This window comes from Sus scrofa, chromosome 7 (assembly GCF_054392235.1).
Source record: "Sus scrofa isolate SSC_HxYL_T2T_F1_AM1 chromosome 7, Sscrofa_HxYL_maternal_Yorkshire_Landrace_v2.0, whole genome shotgun sequence".
NCBI classification, from domain to species: Eukaryota; Metazoa; Chordata; class Mammalia; order Artiodactyla; family Suidae; genus Sus; species Sus scrofa.
The window spans coordinates 91,848,544-91,866,945 of NC_139389.1; the positions used below are offsets into that span (position 1 = coordinate 91,848,544).

Below are 18,402 nucleotides of genomic sequence, written 5' to 3' on the forward strand. Positions count from 1 at the left end.
GTCTTTTGATTTTTTAGGACTGCACACACGGCATACGGAAGTTCCCAGGCTCAGGGTCAAATTGGACCTGCAGCTGCTGGCCTAAGCCACAGCCACAGCAATGCCAGATCTGAGCCATGTCTCACAGCAACCCTGGATCCTTAACCCACTGAGGGAGGCCAGGGGTTGAACCCCCCACCTCATGGATACTAGTCAGGTTTGTTACCACTGAGCCACAACAGGAACTCCAGGTATCTTTTTTCTTCTTAGTATCTACATTACAAGGAGATTAGTCAGACACCCAGACACATCTTTGTCTAGAGTGGCTATAAAGTTTGCAACTGCTGGGTTAAGAGAAAGTTCTCAACTTCAGGACTTTCTAGAGTTAAATACAACCCAAGGCTCCCCAGCAAGCTAATAAAATATAGTGGAGAGGAGTTCCTATTGTGGTGTAGCGGAAATGAATCCGACTAGGAACCATGAGGTTGAGAGTTCGATCCAGGGTCTTGCTTAGTGGGCTAAGGATCCGGCATTGCCGTGAGCTGTAGTATAGGTCGTAGATGTGGCTCAGATACTGCGTTGCTGTGGTTGTGGCTGTGGCTGCAGCCAGCAGCTGAAGCTCCAATTTGACCCTTAGCCTGGGAACCTCCATATGCTGCGGGTACGGCCCTAAAAAGCAAAGTAAAAAAATATATATATACATGTAAATAAATAAATATACATATAGTGGAGAAAATTATATGCTCTAAGAAGCTCTTTTAAAGACAAATCTTGTTTAAGAAGATTTAATGCCAACATTAAGAGATGCTAGAAAATAACAGAATTTTCTAATTCTATTATTTTGACAAGGCAAGAGCTTTTGATTTGACTTAAAATTTTGAAAAAATATAAGCATCAAACAAATTAAATACTTCCACAATTTTTGACAAGCTCATAGAAGAAAATGCTATTGCTTCTTGTTCATTAGGGAGACAAGTGTTACCAAGAAAATACTGAATAATGTCTGAGTAAAGTTTGGCTTTTGGAACCAAACTGCTCTGGTTCAAATCCTAGTGAAAGTCTATTAGCTGTGTGATTCTGGGAAAGGTACTTGATCTCTCTAAGCACTGGGGTCTTTATCCATAAAATGATGAAGAGAAACTTAGCTAAGTCATTAGATTGTTGTATAATATAAATAAGCTAGCACATATAAAATGCTTTGGACAGTGGCTGGTACATGAAAATGCTGAGTGTGGACTGTTATTAGCACCACCACCATCATCACTTACCACCACCTACCACTGTCACCCCTACAATTCACTATGACTATCTACCCATCATCACCATCACCACCCATTACGACCACCTCTCCCTCCCATCACTTATCACTACCCACAAACCATTATCACCACACCTACCACCACTAACCATCACTCACTCTGATCTGCCCTCAAATCCACTCAAGCATCATATCCCACCATCACTATTGTCACCAATCACTACCAACTATTACTACCCCCTCATTATCATTCACCCATCATCACCACCTACCACTACCCACCATGACCTGTGACCACCACCCACCCTCCCACAACCCCACCATCACCCACCATCACCAGCCCCATTACCATCCATGATCACCCATAACAACCTCATCTTTCACAACTGAGCACAAAAGTATCCAGGAAATCCTACTTCATCACTTTTTGGCTATGAAGACTTTGAAGTAAAAACACAAGGACAAAGAAATTTGAGACTCCAAGGAATCTGTTTATGAGAGTCTTCCCACTTCAAATGCCCGAATACTCTTGTAAGGAGCATGAACAGCAATGACAACTAACACAACTGTAGGCTCGCTATGTTTCTGGCACAGTGTTTTCCATGGATTATATCATGTAAGCCTCACAACAACTCTGTGAGGTACATGCAATTATTATCTCTGTTTTATATGCAAATATACCTGAGGCTAGGCAAGTTTTAGGAACTTGCCTAAATTCACAAAGTGAGTGACAGAGCCATTTCTGAACCTAAGACACTCCATCCTCCAGCCCAAACTCTTCCACCTCATACTGCTGTGGCTGAGACAGTCTTTCTCCTCTGGGTGCTCAACAGGATTCTAATGTTTTCTTTTCTCATACTCACCATCTCTCTCTCTCATGCTCTGCCCAGGGACAGTCTCCTCCCACCCTTTCAACTGCAGGTGACCTACAAGTCCACTCAGTCCCAATTTGTTGCCTGATTGACCTCTATTCTATGGCCCCCATGAGAGGCATCTCCCTTTGGGGTTCATACATTATCTGAACCACACAAACTCGTGACCCTTCCTCGTAAACCATTTTCTCCTTCTGACCATCCTATTTCTTTTCTCCCTCCCATTAAATCTCTTAAGCTTCAATGTGACTTCTCTTCCTTTTCTCTCAATACACCCAGGCTTGGCCACCGTAATCATCACCACTAGGGCATCCTATAGATTCTGTCTCTGTAATTTCTTGCAAATGGATCTCCTCCATTCCATTCCATTCCACTCCATTCTTATCACCACCACTGTTAATTCCAAAGTTCATCCTAACCTGGGTACAAAAGCTTCTGGTGGTTGCCAGCAATCTCTCTTCTAATAGGTTCCTGGTTCTCTGCTCACTGAATCAAGACTAAGCTCTTCAGCTTGGTAGTTGGATTCTCTCCCTTGCAGCTGTCTACCTACCTTGTAAATTTCACCTTTTACCACTGTCATCCTTATATCTATCCTCCAGTCTAGCAGGTCACTGTGTTTCCTGAGCACATGTGCTTTAGTCCTCAGGCCACAGCTCATGCTGCTCCCCAACTGGACCACGTTTCCTGCACCCCTGCATCTGGAGCTTTGGCCCTCTGAAACTCATCTCTAACATAACTCCCCCAGGAGGCCCTTTCTGATTTCAAAAGGATATGAGTTTCCCCTCGTGCAACCCTCCAGCTCTCCATCCATGCCTTACTCTACTCCTTATTATACTGACCTCTGTCCACATCTGGTCCCCTTACTAGACTGTAGATTCTTTGAGAGCAGAAGCCAACATCCTTTGCTAAAACCACGTGTGTGGCCTTTATGTGATAGAGATGCAATAAACTTTAAATAAAAGTGCACTACCTTCCTACTGAGAGGCAAATTTGCTAGAGCTTATTGCATTATGAAATTGCATTATGAAATCTGTTCAGGATAGAGAAACAGATTTGTGGTTGCCAAGGAAGAAGGGAGGTTAGGGGAGTGAAGGATTGGGAGTTTGGGATTAGCAGAGGCAAACTATTACATATAGGATGGATAAACAACAAGGTCCTACTGTATAGCACAGGGAACTATATTCAATATCTTGCGATTAATCATCACAGAAGAGAATGTGAAAAAGGGTATATATATATGTATATATATGTATGTATAATTGAGTCACTTTGTACAGTAGAAATTAACACATCATAAATCAACTATGTTTTGATAAATTAAAAAAACTGTATGTAGAGAATATATTTAAAAGGCATAAAACAACATGGAAGCAAAGAGGGTGGACCTAACATTTTAGTTTAGAGATTGGTTGAATACAGTCATACTTAATAAGCAGAAGCAACCACTGGAATTTGGCCATCCAGGTAAAAGCCTAGTCTATGGTTCTTCTACCTTCATAACCCATGTAGACAGTCCCATTAACTGACTCATAAAACTCTTGATCTTGACTGTGAAGGTGGCCAAGATGAATAACTGGGTCTTGCCTGGATCTGGTTTGTGTCATACAATGTTTACATGATTTGGTGACCTTCATGAATCCTTAAAATCTACTTTGCAATAAATTTCCCTTTACTATCACAGTAACTCTGCCTTAATTGTGGACATCCAGTCATCTGGACTAGAAGGAGAATGGACTCCTGAAGGTCGAGGATGGAGTTTAGCAGGGCTGATGATGAACAGAGACAGGGAGGAACACACAGGGAGGGGCAAAAGATCCAAATTCCTAAAAGCTGGGCTGGAAGAGTCCCAGGGGAACAACAGACAGACACCTCAGGGTCTGTGGCTCAGGCTGTAAAGGGGAAAAACCGAGTCAATGGAAGCCATTCAAATATTAAGAATAGAATACATTATGATGTAGGAAAATAAGCTGGGTGGACAGGTGGGGGAAGGGAGATGAGAAGAGCATCTGGGAATATAATGATTGTGTCAGGTCAACATATTTTGAGGTGAATTCTCATACGATTGGCATGACTGCTTATTGGCTGCAACCCCTTTTTGTGATCATTTTAGGAGCCCAGTTGGATTTGTTGGCCTGGAACTCCAAACTGGGAGAAGGGAGAAGGATCATAACTAGAAAGTACATACAAGTGAATTGGTATTATAACGGAATCTTGGGAGACAAGGCACAGTTTTAAGAAGGTAGTCTACTTATTTTACATGATATTCAGCACATGAAACTACTGACAATCTGCATTTTTGTCAACTTGGAATTCACTATAAGTGAGAGGTGGCTTGTATTGAGAGGAATGTTACTTAGAATTTTTATAGCAATTCCCCCCCGACCCAGAGTTTAGTTACCTTTAACAGCTATTCAGTTATTCTTGATTTTTATTCATTCATTCATCCATCCTTTCCTCCATCCACCTTTCCTTCCATCCATTCCTCCATCCATCTTCCTTCCATCCATCTATCCATCTACCTATCCACCCATCCATCCATCCATCCGCCCATCCATCTGATAGTCTAAATATTTGAAGGCACATTCACATTTAATTCCATGAAATATGTGAGATGAAGATATTAATGAGCCCCCTCTTTTAGGAGAAGAGGTACAGAGAGGTGACAAGCCCAAGCCTGAGCCCATGCATTGAATTCCTTGTAGACTCTGGCACTAAAGCTCAGCACTCTGCCCACTGGACTCTGGATCCTTGTCTAGCCTGATTTTCCCTGAGATTTTACTCCCAGTTGCCACCTACCTGTGGAATCCGCATCATACTGATGCAGAGAAAGCAGTACAAAGGATCCTGTTCCTAGTATATGCCCGTGATTATGCCACCCTCAGTCTGAAAGGCATTGAAACTTGAGACTCACTGTTCACGAAGACGGCAAACCTCAGGAAGGACAGGTAGCGCTCCCCTTCGATGGGGTTCCAGCCGACATCAGGATACCCTTTGGCCAGAAGCATGGGGCAGCTCTGCAGGCCACAGCCTGCCAAGTAGGTCACCACCTGCCAAGAACAATACACAATTAAGTGCCTGTTCATTTTTGTCTCTAAGCCATTGACAAGTCTGATAATCACAGCTATGCAGGAACACACCACGTGCTATAATTTCTTGGATTTCTCAGTTCTTGCAAGAAGGAGCTGCCATTTAAAAGAAGGCCCAGGAGTTCCTGCTGTGGCGTAGAGGGTTAAGAATTAGACTTTAGCGGCTTGGGTTGCTGCAAAGGCAGGGTTCGATGTGCAGCCTGGTGCAGAGGATTAAAGGATCTGGCACTGCCATACTGTTGGCAATCCCTGGACTCGGAATTTCCATTTACAAAAAATCAGGCATACCCAGGGTGTCTCTGGGGAGGATACAGGCTGGCTGTGTTCATTTGGTCATGGTATATTTCAAGACCAAAATGTACAGTCTTGGGTTGCCTGAGTGGGCCCTTGACCCATCTGGGGTCCCTACTTAAGTGCTGGCTCAATGACAGCTGTCCCAAATCAGGAGCCGAGATATTCAACGTAGGCTGGCTAATGAAGAAGTCACAGTCAGTTAAGGACTAGGATTGGCAGTGTTCTCTTTGCGTCCAGGTTGCCAAAGACTTATTAGAGGGGCTCAACTCTGTGATCTGGTAGTGTATTTTAGAATCTGTCTACTTTTCAGAAGGTGTCAGGCCAAAAACTGGGCAAACAGACCCTTACTTGAAATATAGCTGTCATTCTAATTTAGGCTTTGATGTTTTATGTAGGCGGGGAGGAGAGGGGAATGCATTCTGCTGCAAATTCTCTAAGTCACAAATGGCATATTCACATTTTAATCCCCAGGGTATGGCACATAGTAGGCTCTCAATAAACATTTGTCAAATGAATCCTGTATTTGCTGATGGCAAATACTCTGTCATTTTGTGAGAATGATGGATCTAAATCAAAACTTGGTAAGAAACTATTTTCACATTTTTTTCCTTCTTAAACCAGTATATATTATTCTGCGTGGAGCTTAGATTTCATTCGGTTTTAAAAATGCCAGGGAGGAGTTCTCGTTGTGGTGCAGTGGTTAACGAATCCGACTAGGAACTATGAGGTTGCAGGTTTGGTCCCTGGCCTTGCTCAGTGGGTTAAGGATCCGGCGTTGCTGTGAACTGTGGTGTAGGTCACAGACGTGGCTTGGATTCCACGTTGCTGTGGCTCTGGCATAGGCCGGCGTCTGCAGCTCCGATTGGACCCCTAGCCTGGGAACCTCTGTATGCCGCGGGAGCAGCCCTAGAAATGGCAAAAAGACCAAAAAAAAAAAAAAAAATTGCCAGGAAAAACATTGATAGGCAGGAATTAGGCAGTTTTCAAGGTTATGGGTGCAGGACATAGGACATTTCACTGGCCACAAAAATAAGTGCTTGTGTCTCTCATGTGTGTGCATGTGTGTGTGTGCGTATGTGCATGCACGTGCATGCATATTGTTGTTCAGTCTCAGGCGTGACTTCTGTTGTGATGGACAGAAAGGCGGAATAGCAGCCTTCACTGGTCCTGCCTCTTCTCCCTCCAGGCACCACACTCAGGTTGCTTCCTGACACTGGTCTGAATAAATTCTGTGCACTGTGCTGAGCCACTTGCAAAGGCAGCAGCAACCCGCCATCATCCCTCTCCCAGCCTCCCAAGCCTCCACTTAACAAATCTTGCATCTGTGGAGGGAGCTCAAGGTCCTGGTCCAGCCGTGTCACGTGCACAGCTGATCTGGGGCTGAGGGTGGGGTGGTGAGCACGGAGCCCCGGTGGCCCTGCCTTGTTGTAAGAGAACCATTAACTACTTTTAAATGCAGGTGCTGGTTAGCATCACAACACCTGAACAAACACTGTGATGCTTATTGCTGTTGAAGTGTATGAATAGTGAGTTTGACTGACCCACCAGCGGCAGAGTCCAGGAATACTGGGCATTCATGGAATGGCAATCATGCAATATGCTGCTGGGCACCTAAGTCCCTGTGTGTATGGGGGGATGTTGTCTTGTTTCTTTTCCAACCAGTTCTTAATGAAACCAGGACATGTTTTCCAACATACAGATTGTGTTGTGCTGTTCCTCCGCTTAAAGCCTCCAGGGGTTTCCATGGCTCTTGGCTCTACAATGAGCTCCCATAATCTAATAGGTGAGAGCACGGCCTCGGAGCCCAATTCCTCTGAGGCCTGGCCTGACACTTACACACTCTGGACACTGAGGTGTCACCTACTCTCTCTGGGTCTCAGTTTCCTATCCTTTAACAGGGGCAACAATAAAAAGGCTTGTCCTGAGGGTCATGTGAGTTCATTTCAAGTGGGGCCAGGCACAGTGCTTCCATAGGAGTGTGGACTTGTGTTATTAACAGTAGCAGTAGCGTAAGAACCATTCCTTTCCACTCGTCCTCACTGCTTGCCACTCCCTGCAAACACTCAGGGCCCTGGTCACATCCAACTTCCGGAATTTCAAGCACACCACTCTCCTCCCTGAACTTCAAACACACCTGGCACAGGCTTCCCCACAATGTGCCTGAGTAGCTCTGCCTACCTTCCGGGTCATGTCTTTGCTGAGCACCTTTCCTGATCCCCTTGTCAAGGTCATGTGACCTCTCTGATGCACCCCCAAACCCACCACACAGTGGGTGACCTTTTCCTCACCCTCCCCAACTCCCATTAGATTGCTCTTCTCCACACTCAGAAAGCACACTGCCAGCCAATCTCATCAGCCATCCCGTCAAGGCAACAGTCCCAAGGAGTTCCTGTTGTGGCACAGCAGAAATGAATCTGACTAGGATCTATGAGGATATGGGTTTGATCCCTGGCCTTGCTCAGTGGGATAAGGATCCGGCATTGTCGTGAGCTGTGGTGGAGGTTGCAGACATGGCTTGGATCCTGTGTTGTTGTGGCTGCGGCGTAGGCCGGCAGCATAGCTCTGATATGACCCCTAGCCTGGGAACTAACAAAAAGATGGGCAAAGAGGTAGGCAAGGCACGCCCCTTCGGTCACCACCACCAGCAGGAGTGCAGCTCACAGCTCCGATGTACGGTAGCTCAGTTCTGTCTCACTGTCCACAGAGAGGACACATGGAGGTATTCTTTACATTTACACTGAGTTTACAGTCTTCTGTCATGGCTCTTTCCTTTTAGTGCATAAACCTAAAATTTGGTGCCCCAGAACTTTATCAGGAACCACAGGTCTCTGATAGGGTTCCATGTAAATCAGAGAGTCTGGGCTGTCACACACAAAGAACACCTGTCCACATGTCCAGGCCAGTGGAGCTGGTGAGCCCACAGAAGATGCTCTGGTCCTAAGCTAAAGAGGCTCTGATGGAGACCCAGCCTCTGGTCAGCTTCTCCTTGGCCTGGCTGTGCTACAGGCACAGTGTCTCCCCAGGGCCAGTTACCTTCTCGAGGTCTGGCTCCTCCAAGCCCAGAGCTAACTCGTTGTTGTCCATCACAGAGGAAGCAGCCACATCCAGTGGGGTGGATCCTCTCATCGAAGGGGAGGCTGAAGAAGGAGGAGGGAAGGGAGAAAAAGGCCACTCAGTGCTGAGCTGAGGTTGCAGTGCCCAACAATGGTCAGGAGAGGGCAGCAAACACAAAACTTGGGTCACATCGCAGGTTTTCTGAGGGGGCGGGGGCTACCCATCCAATTTAAGAAACGCTCTGATTGAGATCCTTGGTCCCCACACTCATTACTGATTGTGAATATGGCTTAAGTTAGAAAATCAGTTCACAGGATCAGCTGGGACTATGTATTTTAAAGTGCTTTTCTAACACGAAAGTTCTTGGGCCTGCATTTCATTCACAAGTCTCAGATGTCACTTGACCAGCTAAGCTTACCTAAGTTGGCTGTTTCTGGGGTTACCACTTAGAGTTTAAAATTAGCTTCAAACAGCATTAGCGCATATGGTTACATCAGGTCACCAATGCTGTCTTTCATTTTTCCATTATTGGGTTCTTAGGCTAGAAGTGAGAAAAACTCCAGGTAGGAATCTTACAAAAAGGTTGGTAGCCTAAGCTTGCACCTGAGAAACAGGAAACCCGAGGCTGCAGATTCATGTGCACATAATGTGTGCATTTGAATCTTCTACAAATACATCCGGTTTACATCCAAAACCGTGAGTAAGGCATATGCGTGCATTGATTTTCTAGTTGTGGTGATGGATTTACACTATCCATGGTTGCTCTTGGCCAGTTTGCTTGGCAGCTATGAAAGCACTGGCTGGTTGGCCGATGAGGCAGACATGCAGCCTGCAGCCAGCCCGTCGAGAAGGGATTGGACCCATGACCTTGGTCTCATTAGCACGGCTCCCTGGTCAGCTGAATATGCTGGGAGGAGCTGTGTCTCCAGACTCTATCCAGTCTCAGGCAGCATTTCACAAACTGTGAGCCACTGGTCCCCAGAGAGAGGAGGCAAAACTGTGTGACCATGCCAACACAAATCTGTCGCCAGAGCTGGCTGGTAGCAACTTCTCTACTTGGGTTGGAGAGCAAAGAGAGGGTATTATTATCTCACCTGTTTTTAGATCAGGCAGGGTTCCCTCTTACATTTTAAAATACCATAGCATGCATGTGACTTTCCCTTTACCGCCCAAGTGGTCAGCAGGGGGAGAGTAACCTCTGAGCCAAATGCAGAATTAGAACGCGACCTACCTAGGCCAACACTGCTATTCTCCAGCAGGTAACTCAGGTGCTCGAACATGGCCTTCTGATTTTGCCGGCTGATTCGACAGAAGTAGCAAAGGAAGCGGCAACAGCTAGCAACCATCTTTGGAAAGGCAATCTGTAGGGAGGAGTAGAAAGTGCCAAGGAAAAGAATCTATCGTGAGGCCTTTCTGGAAAGGCTGATTTCCAAGAGTCTTAAGTTGACGTCTTGCAAGCTGTGAACAGTTTGGAAAATGAATTGTCTCCTTATGTCTAGTTTGTTCCAAGACTTATTCATATGAGGGACAGAGAGTACACACTTGAGAAGAGGCTTCTAAAAATATTGAGAGCTAATTACAGTTCCCAAAGCATGCTTCTTTAAAAGAAAATAGATGTCAAACCCGAATCCCAGTCATCCTTAGGTGTCAGGAGAAACTGTACAATCCTCCATCAGACTACAGTTTCTAACTTGGAAGGGAGTGGACAGAAAGGGAGATGGGTGATCACAGACAAATGAGACTGAGCACTATATCAAACCCCAGTCCTTTGGGTATAGATTGGCCTCTACAGTTGTAGAGGCCTCCAGACCATCACCCTCTCAGACTGTGAGCCTTCCCCAATTACTTCTGTCCTGGACAACTACTCTCCTATGGCTCCTATAGCATTCGTAACTCGATTCTTACAATTTAGCACTGAGAGGCCAACTTCTATTACCATGGATAGTGCTTCGCTTCTCTGCTTAACACAGTCATTAGCATCTCCAGGGCCTGACCACATCTTATGTTTGATTCCATAATGCTCTGTAAATGGTGTCTGTGTTAACCTTGGCTCGGGATCCTAGAAAGCCCTTGATTTCTGCCTGGAGAATCATGGAGGGTGTTCCAAGAAAGGGAGGTTCTGAAAGCTATTCTACCCACTTGCTGAGGCATCCAGACATTTGCTCCGGGATCTTCTGGAGAGAGTCCCCTTTCCCAAGAGATCAGAAGGAAGCAAGTGAGGAGGAAAGTGAGCTTGGCTCGTTCTTCCCTTACAAGCCCTGCCTGTCAATACGGGTGGAACTGCTTTCCTAGGACCCAACACTTTGGAATTTCCAACATTTGAAAACATACCTTATCTACTGCCTTCAGAAGCTCTCTGACTCTGAGAAGGACCCATACACTTTGGGACACATGCATAAGTGGGCCCTATCTGCACTCCCTTCCCCTTGCCAGCAGGACTCCCCTCAGATAGCAGGTTCCTTATGGGGGTGCTGGCCAGGAAATCTGATGTCGGGAACTTGGCTCACAGAGGAAACATGCACACTGCAGTGGGAACATTGCCAGGACTGTTATGAAAACTGTAGAACAGCCTTCTCCTGACATGGCACCAAACACACCAGGCTCCTAAGTGGAACCAGGAGGAATTCCATTTGGGAAGGAGCAGGGCTGCAAAGTAGAGGAGGGAGACTGAGCAGCCCAGTGGAATGAATGAGAAGAGCTCTTACACTTGCTGGACCCCATCTCCTGCATCCTTCCTGGGTTTAGGTTTGTCCCTTCCCTTCCCTAGGAAGAATCGCTGAGGCGACAGGCACTAGCTGTGAAGAGGTCACCTCACGTGCCCCTGTCCAGGGTCAAGTTCTGATTAAATTCTCCTTGGAGCATTACCTGAGATTTCTCTGTGCCCAGCACGTTCACCATCACCTCCATCACTGTCTCGTGCATGCCAAGGACTCGCATGAGGTTGGGGTGCTGGTAAAACACCTTATTGTTCATTATGTCTCTAGGGTACGAATCAGAGAGAGATGTCAGCACTTACTTATTTCAATGCTATGAAAATTCAGGGGTAAGAACACACAAATGCACAAACACACTTGGGGTGAAGTAATGTACGTGATGGGCTGGAAAGATGCTCAGAAGGTACTAGGTTAGTGGGAATATATGTGGAGGGACTTTTTTAGCTGATAGGAATATTCTGTGCTTCTTTATGTCTACTAAGTACACTCTTTCTTTGAAATAGGTCCTTCTAATGACATTAAACAGTGGTCCCTTGGTCTTTTTGCTTGTGATTGCTTTGTGACAGCCCAAATCACTGGATCTCTCTTCCTCTGTGTACTACAGGCCTTCTATTTTTTTTTTCTTCTCTTATATCTATGTCTCTATGTACTTCAGTTACCCAACTGACAGGGCTGTGCCCTTTTCTTAGGGCAATTGTGTACTAGACACCAACGACATTTTTGGACAGCAGTGCACAAAGATCAATGAAACAATGAAACATAAAAAGAATTATGCTTTTAAGTTATTCAACACAAATTCATAATAATAAATAATTGTAAATAAATAATAAAACTGCAGGTGAATCAATATCCAGAAGCAGCTTATGACCTGGCTGTCTAATCACTTCTGGGTGGTTACTCTAACCATACCCCTCCTCCTGAGCACTACAGCTGTTCAGAGTCTTTAGTGCAGCTGTGTCTATAGCATGGGCTGGAGGAGAGGCTAATTCTCCAGCTTTTCTTCCTCATCCATAAAATCTCTTGATCTCTACTATAAGATTTCATTTTGGAAATGAATTTAAAGAATGCATGTACTCCCTAGACTTCCCCTTCCCCACCAGGTATCCTCTAAATTCCTATTCTGGGCCTTGCTGATGCTCCTTTAGTTTGCTGGCCTAGGGTGGTAGGATGGAATATCCAGCAGTAAGAAGGCTGTAGTTTTAGTCCTTGATTTTAACCAAGTAAAACTGTGGGTTGGTCAGCAAAACTTTCTGGGATTCAGCTTTCTCAACTGCAAAATGGAACCTCAATAACTAATAAGGAAATCTTTCTGATGTCTAAAATGCAATCTTCTTGTGGTACACACACACACACACACACACACACACACAAGGAATACTACTCAGTCATTAAAAAAACAAAAATTTGCCATTTGCAGCATCATGGATGGACTTGGAGGGTATATGCTAAGTGAAATAAGTCAGAGAAAGGCAAATACTGTATGATATCATTTACATGTGGAATATTAAATATTACAACAAACTAGTGAATATAACAACAAAGAAGCAGACTCACAGACATAGAGGACAAACTAATGGTTACCAGTGGGAAAGGCAATAACAGGATAGGGGGATGGTACAAACTACTGGGTGTAGGATAGGCTCAGGATGTATTGTGTAACATGGGGGAGACAGTCAATATTCTGTAATCATTGTAAATGGAAAGTAGCATTTAAAAATTAAAAAAAGTTAAATGATGAAAATAAAAATAAACAAATAAAATGTGATCTTTCTGGTGACATGGCTTCTAAGGAAAAGCCAGGAGCTATTGTCATGGGGCAAGGTGTCTGGAAGAACGGACAAAAACGACTCTACATTAGTCCCAAGAAAGGGATGAATCAAGCTGTCATTTTTCAGAGGGAAGTTGCAGAAGATTCCCAGTCAAAAAGCTCAAGTGCTCCAAAGAGCAAGTACTCTTACTGGGTTGAACACAGTGCCCCTTCCTCTGAATTTTGGGGCTATTTTTATCAGATTCAAACTAAATAATGGCTTTTCTCCAAGACTCCTCCCACTTCTGGCCATGCCCTTCACCTTGAGTGGCCCAAGGATCTGGTCTCTCAGGTTGCCGAAGGAAACAATTTTGCAAGGATATGATCCCAAGGTGAGCGAAATCTGCATGGGGGCACGCGGGCGTTTTACACAATTCGATTCCAGAACAGCCACGTAGCAAGTGAACTGGGTTTCCCACCGGCCCCTGTGCAAACCTCTCCGTGCAAGCTTGGGATGACCTACCCCAGCCCGTTGATCATGAGCAGCTCCTCCTCTTTGCCCATCCGCACACTGAGCAAGCAGCGGATCTGGCCCAGGGCGGCCAGCAGGCTGAGGGTGTCGCTCACAGAGGCCTGGCTGATGGTGTAGGTTTTCCGCAGCGCCTGCAGCAGCTCCCCAATGCTGTCATACTGCCTCTGTAGGAGGTTGAACATCATTCGGACCAGCTCGGCATCCTGGATCTGGTCCTCCTGGGCCCAGCGGATCATGGTCTGTGAGATGAGCTCCTTCAGCGTTGCTGGAAGGACAAGAGGAACGACCGGTCCTGTGGCAGTGGAGGCTCAGGAGAGCTGAGCACCTCCACCACTTCATTCAGTGACAACACACATCATCAGCTGGGCAAGCCTCAAAAATTCTATTTCTTTTTCCTTTTTTTTTTTTTCTTCTGTAACCCACAGCAAGTGGAAGGTCCAGGACCAGGGATCAAACCTGTACCATGGCAGCAACCCACCAACTCCAGATCCTTTACCCACTGAGCCACAAGGAAACTCAAAAAATTATTTTTTAACGGTGGGCTATGACGTGTAAAGAAATAGAATATATCACCAAAAGGTAAGTTAGGCATTCTGTTGTGGCTCAGTGGGTTAAGAACCCAACATAGTATCGGTGAGGATGTGAGCTTGATCCCTGGCCTTGCTCTGTGGGCTAAGGATCTGGCATTGCCACAAGGTGCAGCATAGGTCACAGATGCCTGTGTTGCATGGCTGTGGTGTAGTGTGTAGCTGCAGCTTCAATTCCATCCCTGGTCTGGGAACTTCCATATGCCATAGGTTCGGCAGTGAAAAGGAAAAAAAAAAAAGGTAGGTGTGTGAGCCTTACTACAAGAAAAGACTACCCTCCCTTTGAATTGAAGGTGCTAAATATGCTATTTTGATTAAATGAAATTTGAATGCTGCTGGATGTGGAAAAGTAAGACTCTGTTCTTGCCTTCAGGGTGCTCACAAGATGTTTCTTTACATTTTTATTTTGACTTGAAGGTTCCCAGGCTAGGGGTCAAATCAGAGCTATAGCTGTCAGCCTACACCACAGCCACAGCAGTGCCGGATCCAAGCCACATCTGCGAACTACACCACAACTCACAGCAACACTGGACCCCCAACTCACTGAGCGAGGCCAGAGATCAAACCCACATCCTCATGGATACATTTGGACTCATTTCTGCTGCACCATATAGTGGGAACTCCTATCTTTATTTTATAATACAATGTATACACACTACCATGAGTGTGTGTTTAAGCACCATGGAATGGAGTGGGGAGTGTGTGATTTTGGGGTGCACCAAGGTAAGAGAAGACATTGTTCTCTGCTTCTTTAGGGTAAAGCACTATTAAGCACTGGGATTTTTGCATCATAAAAACTATTCTTTAGGTTTTTTTTTTTTTTTTTTTTGCCATACCTATAGCATGTGGAAGTTCCCAGGCCAGGGACTGAATGTGCACCACAGCAGTGACAACACTGGATCCTTAACCCACTGTGCCACAAGAGAACTCCCTATTCTCCAAGTATTTTACAGACACCACATCCCATGAACTGAGTAAATCATGCCATTGATTCAAGAATTTTAAAATATATTTTAGATGACATAAACATAACAAGTCCATTAGGCATGGAGGAAGTAGGCTGAGAACACTGTATTAGGTCCAAAGTCTTTGCAACTGGCTATCTGACCATCCTCCACTGAACTGACTGTGCTGTCCTGGAGCTCTGGCAGGAGTCAGCCGACGATGCATCAGGGACTACTTTCACAAGCATCAAGGGAGAAAACAGTATGACTCTGAATTCAGAACTTATCAGGGTTCATGGTGGTTGCACAGAAACACCACTGGCTGCCCAAGTAAAAGAAAGATGGCTGAGGAGTTCCTGTCACGGCTCAGTGGTTAACAAATCCGACTAGGAACCATGAGGTTGCGGGTTCGATCCCTGGCCTTGCTCAGTGGGTTAAGGATCTGGCGGCTCAGATCCTGCGTTGCTGTGGCTGTGGTGTAGGCTGGTGGCTACAGCTCCGATTAGACCCCTAGCCTGGGAACCTCCATATGCTGTGGGAGTGGCCCCAGAAAAGGAGAAAAGACAAAAAAAAAAAAAAAAAAGAAAAGAAAGATGGCTGAAGTGGGACTTAAACCAGCTCTGGGACTTTCAGAGGATGAACCGAATGGCCCCTGAGAGGTGTTGATGGGCACTGGTAAGGAGCATGACCAAAAGGGAGAGGCAGATCTGAGCAGGAGGTTGAAGTGGAAGGGGATGCTGCCAGAATGTCTGCTCATCCTTCTCCGTGTCATACACATTCTCAGAAGATGCTATGATAGAGGTGAGAGATGCTGCTCTTATAACCGCATCCAAGTCTGGATCTGCCTATTCACATTCCTGCAAGGTGTGAATGGCACCAAGGTCCTTAATTCGGACCCAGTGATAAAGTTAGAGCTCAGGGGACAACGAAGGTCACACAGTTCATCAGTGAAAGGATGGGGGATAAACTCCGAGGGGTGCTTTGTCTAGCCCGTGTGACATCTTTAACAATCTAGTTTTCTACCTTCGCGTCACTAAATATGGCAGATGTCTGCTCTACATACAGTCTTGGCTCATCTTAAGGATATAAAAATAGAACTTCGTTACCAAAGCTTCAGAAGAGATCTAGATGTAAAGGATTAATTTAACTTACTGCTGTGTCTATCAGCCCTGTGGGTGTTTTAGGTTCAGACGGGAGACATAAGCTGAAAAACTTGAAAAAGGATACCCAAGGCAGAGAGAAGCACAGTTAAAAGATGTTCTTAAGAGATCTCACTAGGCAGGGATTGCTGACTAATATCTGTTAGGTTAGATAATATCTGTACTCTCTTGGGGAGAAAAGTTATTTATGGTCTAAGCCTGTGTTCCCCTCAGTAACTTGTTTTCCCAGTAGCCAATGTATACGTCCCCATTTCTCTTACCAAACAGTCACACTCAGGAATAAAAGCAGGACAAAAACCATAGACCCTCATAAGTTTCTCTAGTCCTGTAAGTACAGTTCCCTCTTCAGCCTGTGTTTGACCTGAAAGAACTACAGTTCTCAGCACTTACAGTGAAAATCTCTGCAGAGGTAATATACATCACAACAGTCACTGCCACGCAGGAACACTAACCATCAGAGTCGCACCTGTGGCATATGGAAGTTTCCAGGCTAGGGGCTGAATCAGAGCTGCAGCCGCCGGGCTATGCCACAGCCACAGCGACGCCAGATCTGAGCCTCATCTGCGACCTATGCTGCAGCTTGCGGCAATGCTGCAATCTTAACCCACTGATTGAGGCCAGGGATCGAACCCGCATCCTCATGGTTAAGAACCTATATCAGGTTCTTAATCCACTGAGCCACAATGGGAACTCGAGGACCATTCTCTTTCCAACAGGGAATTTTATAGAGTCATAATAAAACCAAGCAAATATTAGCTTTCCCTTCACCTGGCTTTCAGATTAATTCAGGATTTGGTGAGAGCTCTTAGCCACACAGTGCTTTATCAATCCAAATCAACATTTATAGCCTAGAAAATGGAACCTTCCCAGAAAAACACACCTGACTAGAAGGCAAATGGGAAAGGCAACAGCTCTTTAACCTGAAAGGACAGAGTAGAAAATACTCCATGGATCCTTTGCATAGGCCAGCCTTCAAAGTTTGGATGAGACAACAGGATAAACAACTATCTGTGTGTGGCCAAGCTAATGCTCAGTTTAAAAAATGTCACCCTAAGATCTCAACAGAAAAAAACACCTCACCATTGTGCATTGATGGGCAGATGTAATTCGGTGGAAGACATGATATTTAAGGCCATTTTTGTTGGATGGGGTTTCAGATTGTGAGGCCAAGGTCCAGAAAGTGAGGGGAAGAATAACTATGAGAAGAAAGAGAACTAGGGGAGCGGGGGAAACATTCTCAAGACCTCCTGAGAAGCATGGCCCATTTTGTGGCTTGGCGTATGCTAGAGACCTAGCACCCACCAAGCAAACCAAGGCTGAATCATGAATTTTTAAAGGTCTAAACACGTCTGGGACTGAGAAAATGGAGCTTTGTACCCCTGGAAGCAATACTGTTGAAAATTCTGCAGATTTTAATTAGCTCCCATGAACCAGCGGCAGAGCAGCATAAATGAACCAGGGTAGAGAGGTTAAAAACAATACATTTTCTAGAATTCGGTAGGCTCGCCATGTATCTGTACCTCTGAGGATTAAAATAATTAATGCATATAACCATGTCTGGCACACACTGTGGGCTTAATAAGGGGTAACTCTCATTCTATCTATGCCAGTAGCTATAAAAGTGTGGTCCACAGACCCCTGGGGTCTCCAAGACCCTTTGGGTAGTTTGCAAGGCCTATTGTAATTTCATAATGATTCTAAGATGTTATTTGCCTTTTCCATTGGGTGGATAGCAGAACTGATGGTACAAAAGCACTAGTGGGTGAAACTGCTGGGGCCCTAGCATGAATCAAATCAGCAGCACCAGCCTCTATTCTGTATCACCATATCCCAAGAAAACTGCTCAGGGTCACAGAGGAATGTCTCGAAGGAAATAAAAAAATTATTAACTTTATTAACAATAAACTCTTGAGTATACATCTTTTTAATATCCTGTGTGATGAAATGGGAAGCATGCCTAAAGCATTTCAATTGTACATCAAAGACCAATGGTTTTCCTGAGGAAAAACACTTAAATGACTGTTATGAGCTGAACAAGCCACTTATTTCATGGAATGCCATTTTAATTAAAAGAACGCCAGACAAACTATGGTTAATCACACTTGAGTAACCCAAGGCTATTTTCTTAACAATGAAAGAAGCCTGTCACTTCAAGGAAAACAACTGATAGTACCT

The 18,402-nt window shown here is 45.1% G+C and overlaps 1 protein-coding gene across 10 annotated transcripts in view; it reads right to left on the bottom strand.

The window, feature by feature from the left end:
• The window catches only part of RYR3 (ryanodine receptor 3), a 568,796-nt gene that overhangs the window by 153,499 nt on the left and 396,895 nt on the right, over positions 1-18,402 (bottom strand). For all 10 annotated transcript variants that reach the window (XR_014810912.1, XR_014810914.1, XR_014810913.1 and 7 more), the window contains exons 39-43: positions 13,528-13,801; positions 11,409-11,523; positions 9,775-9,904; positions 8,523-8,626; positions 5,021-5,156 (exon numbers count right to left, since the gene is read on the bottom strand). Coding sequence is in view for 6 of the 10 variants with exons in the window: in XM_084969350.1 (XP_084825476.1) it covers positions 5,021-5,156; positions 8,523-8,626; positions 9,775-9,904; positions 11,409-11,523; positions 13,528-13,801 (759 nt within the window). In the remaining 4 variants the exon portion in view is untranslated. The remainder of the gene's footprint in view (positions 1-5,020; positions 5,157-8,522; positions 8,627-9,774; positions 9,905-11,408; positions 11,524-13,527; positions 13,802-18,402) is intronic.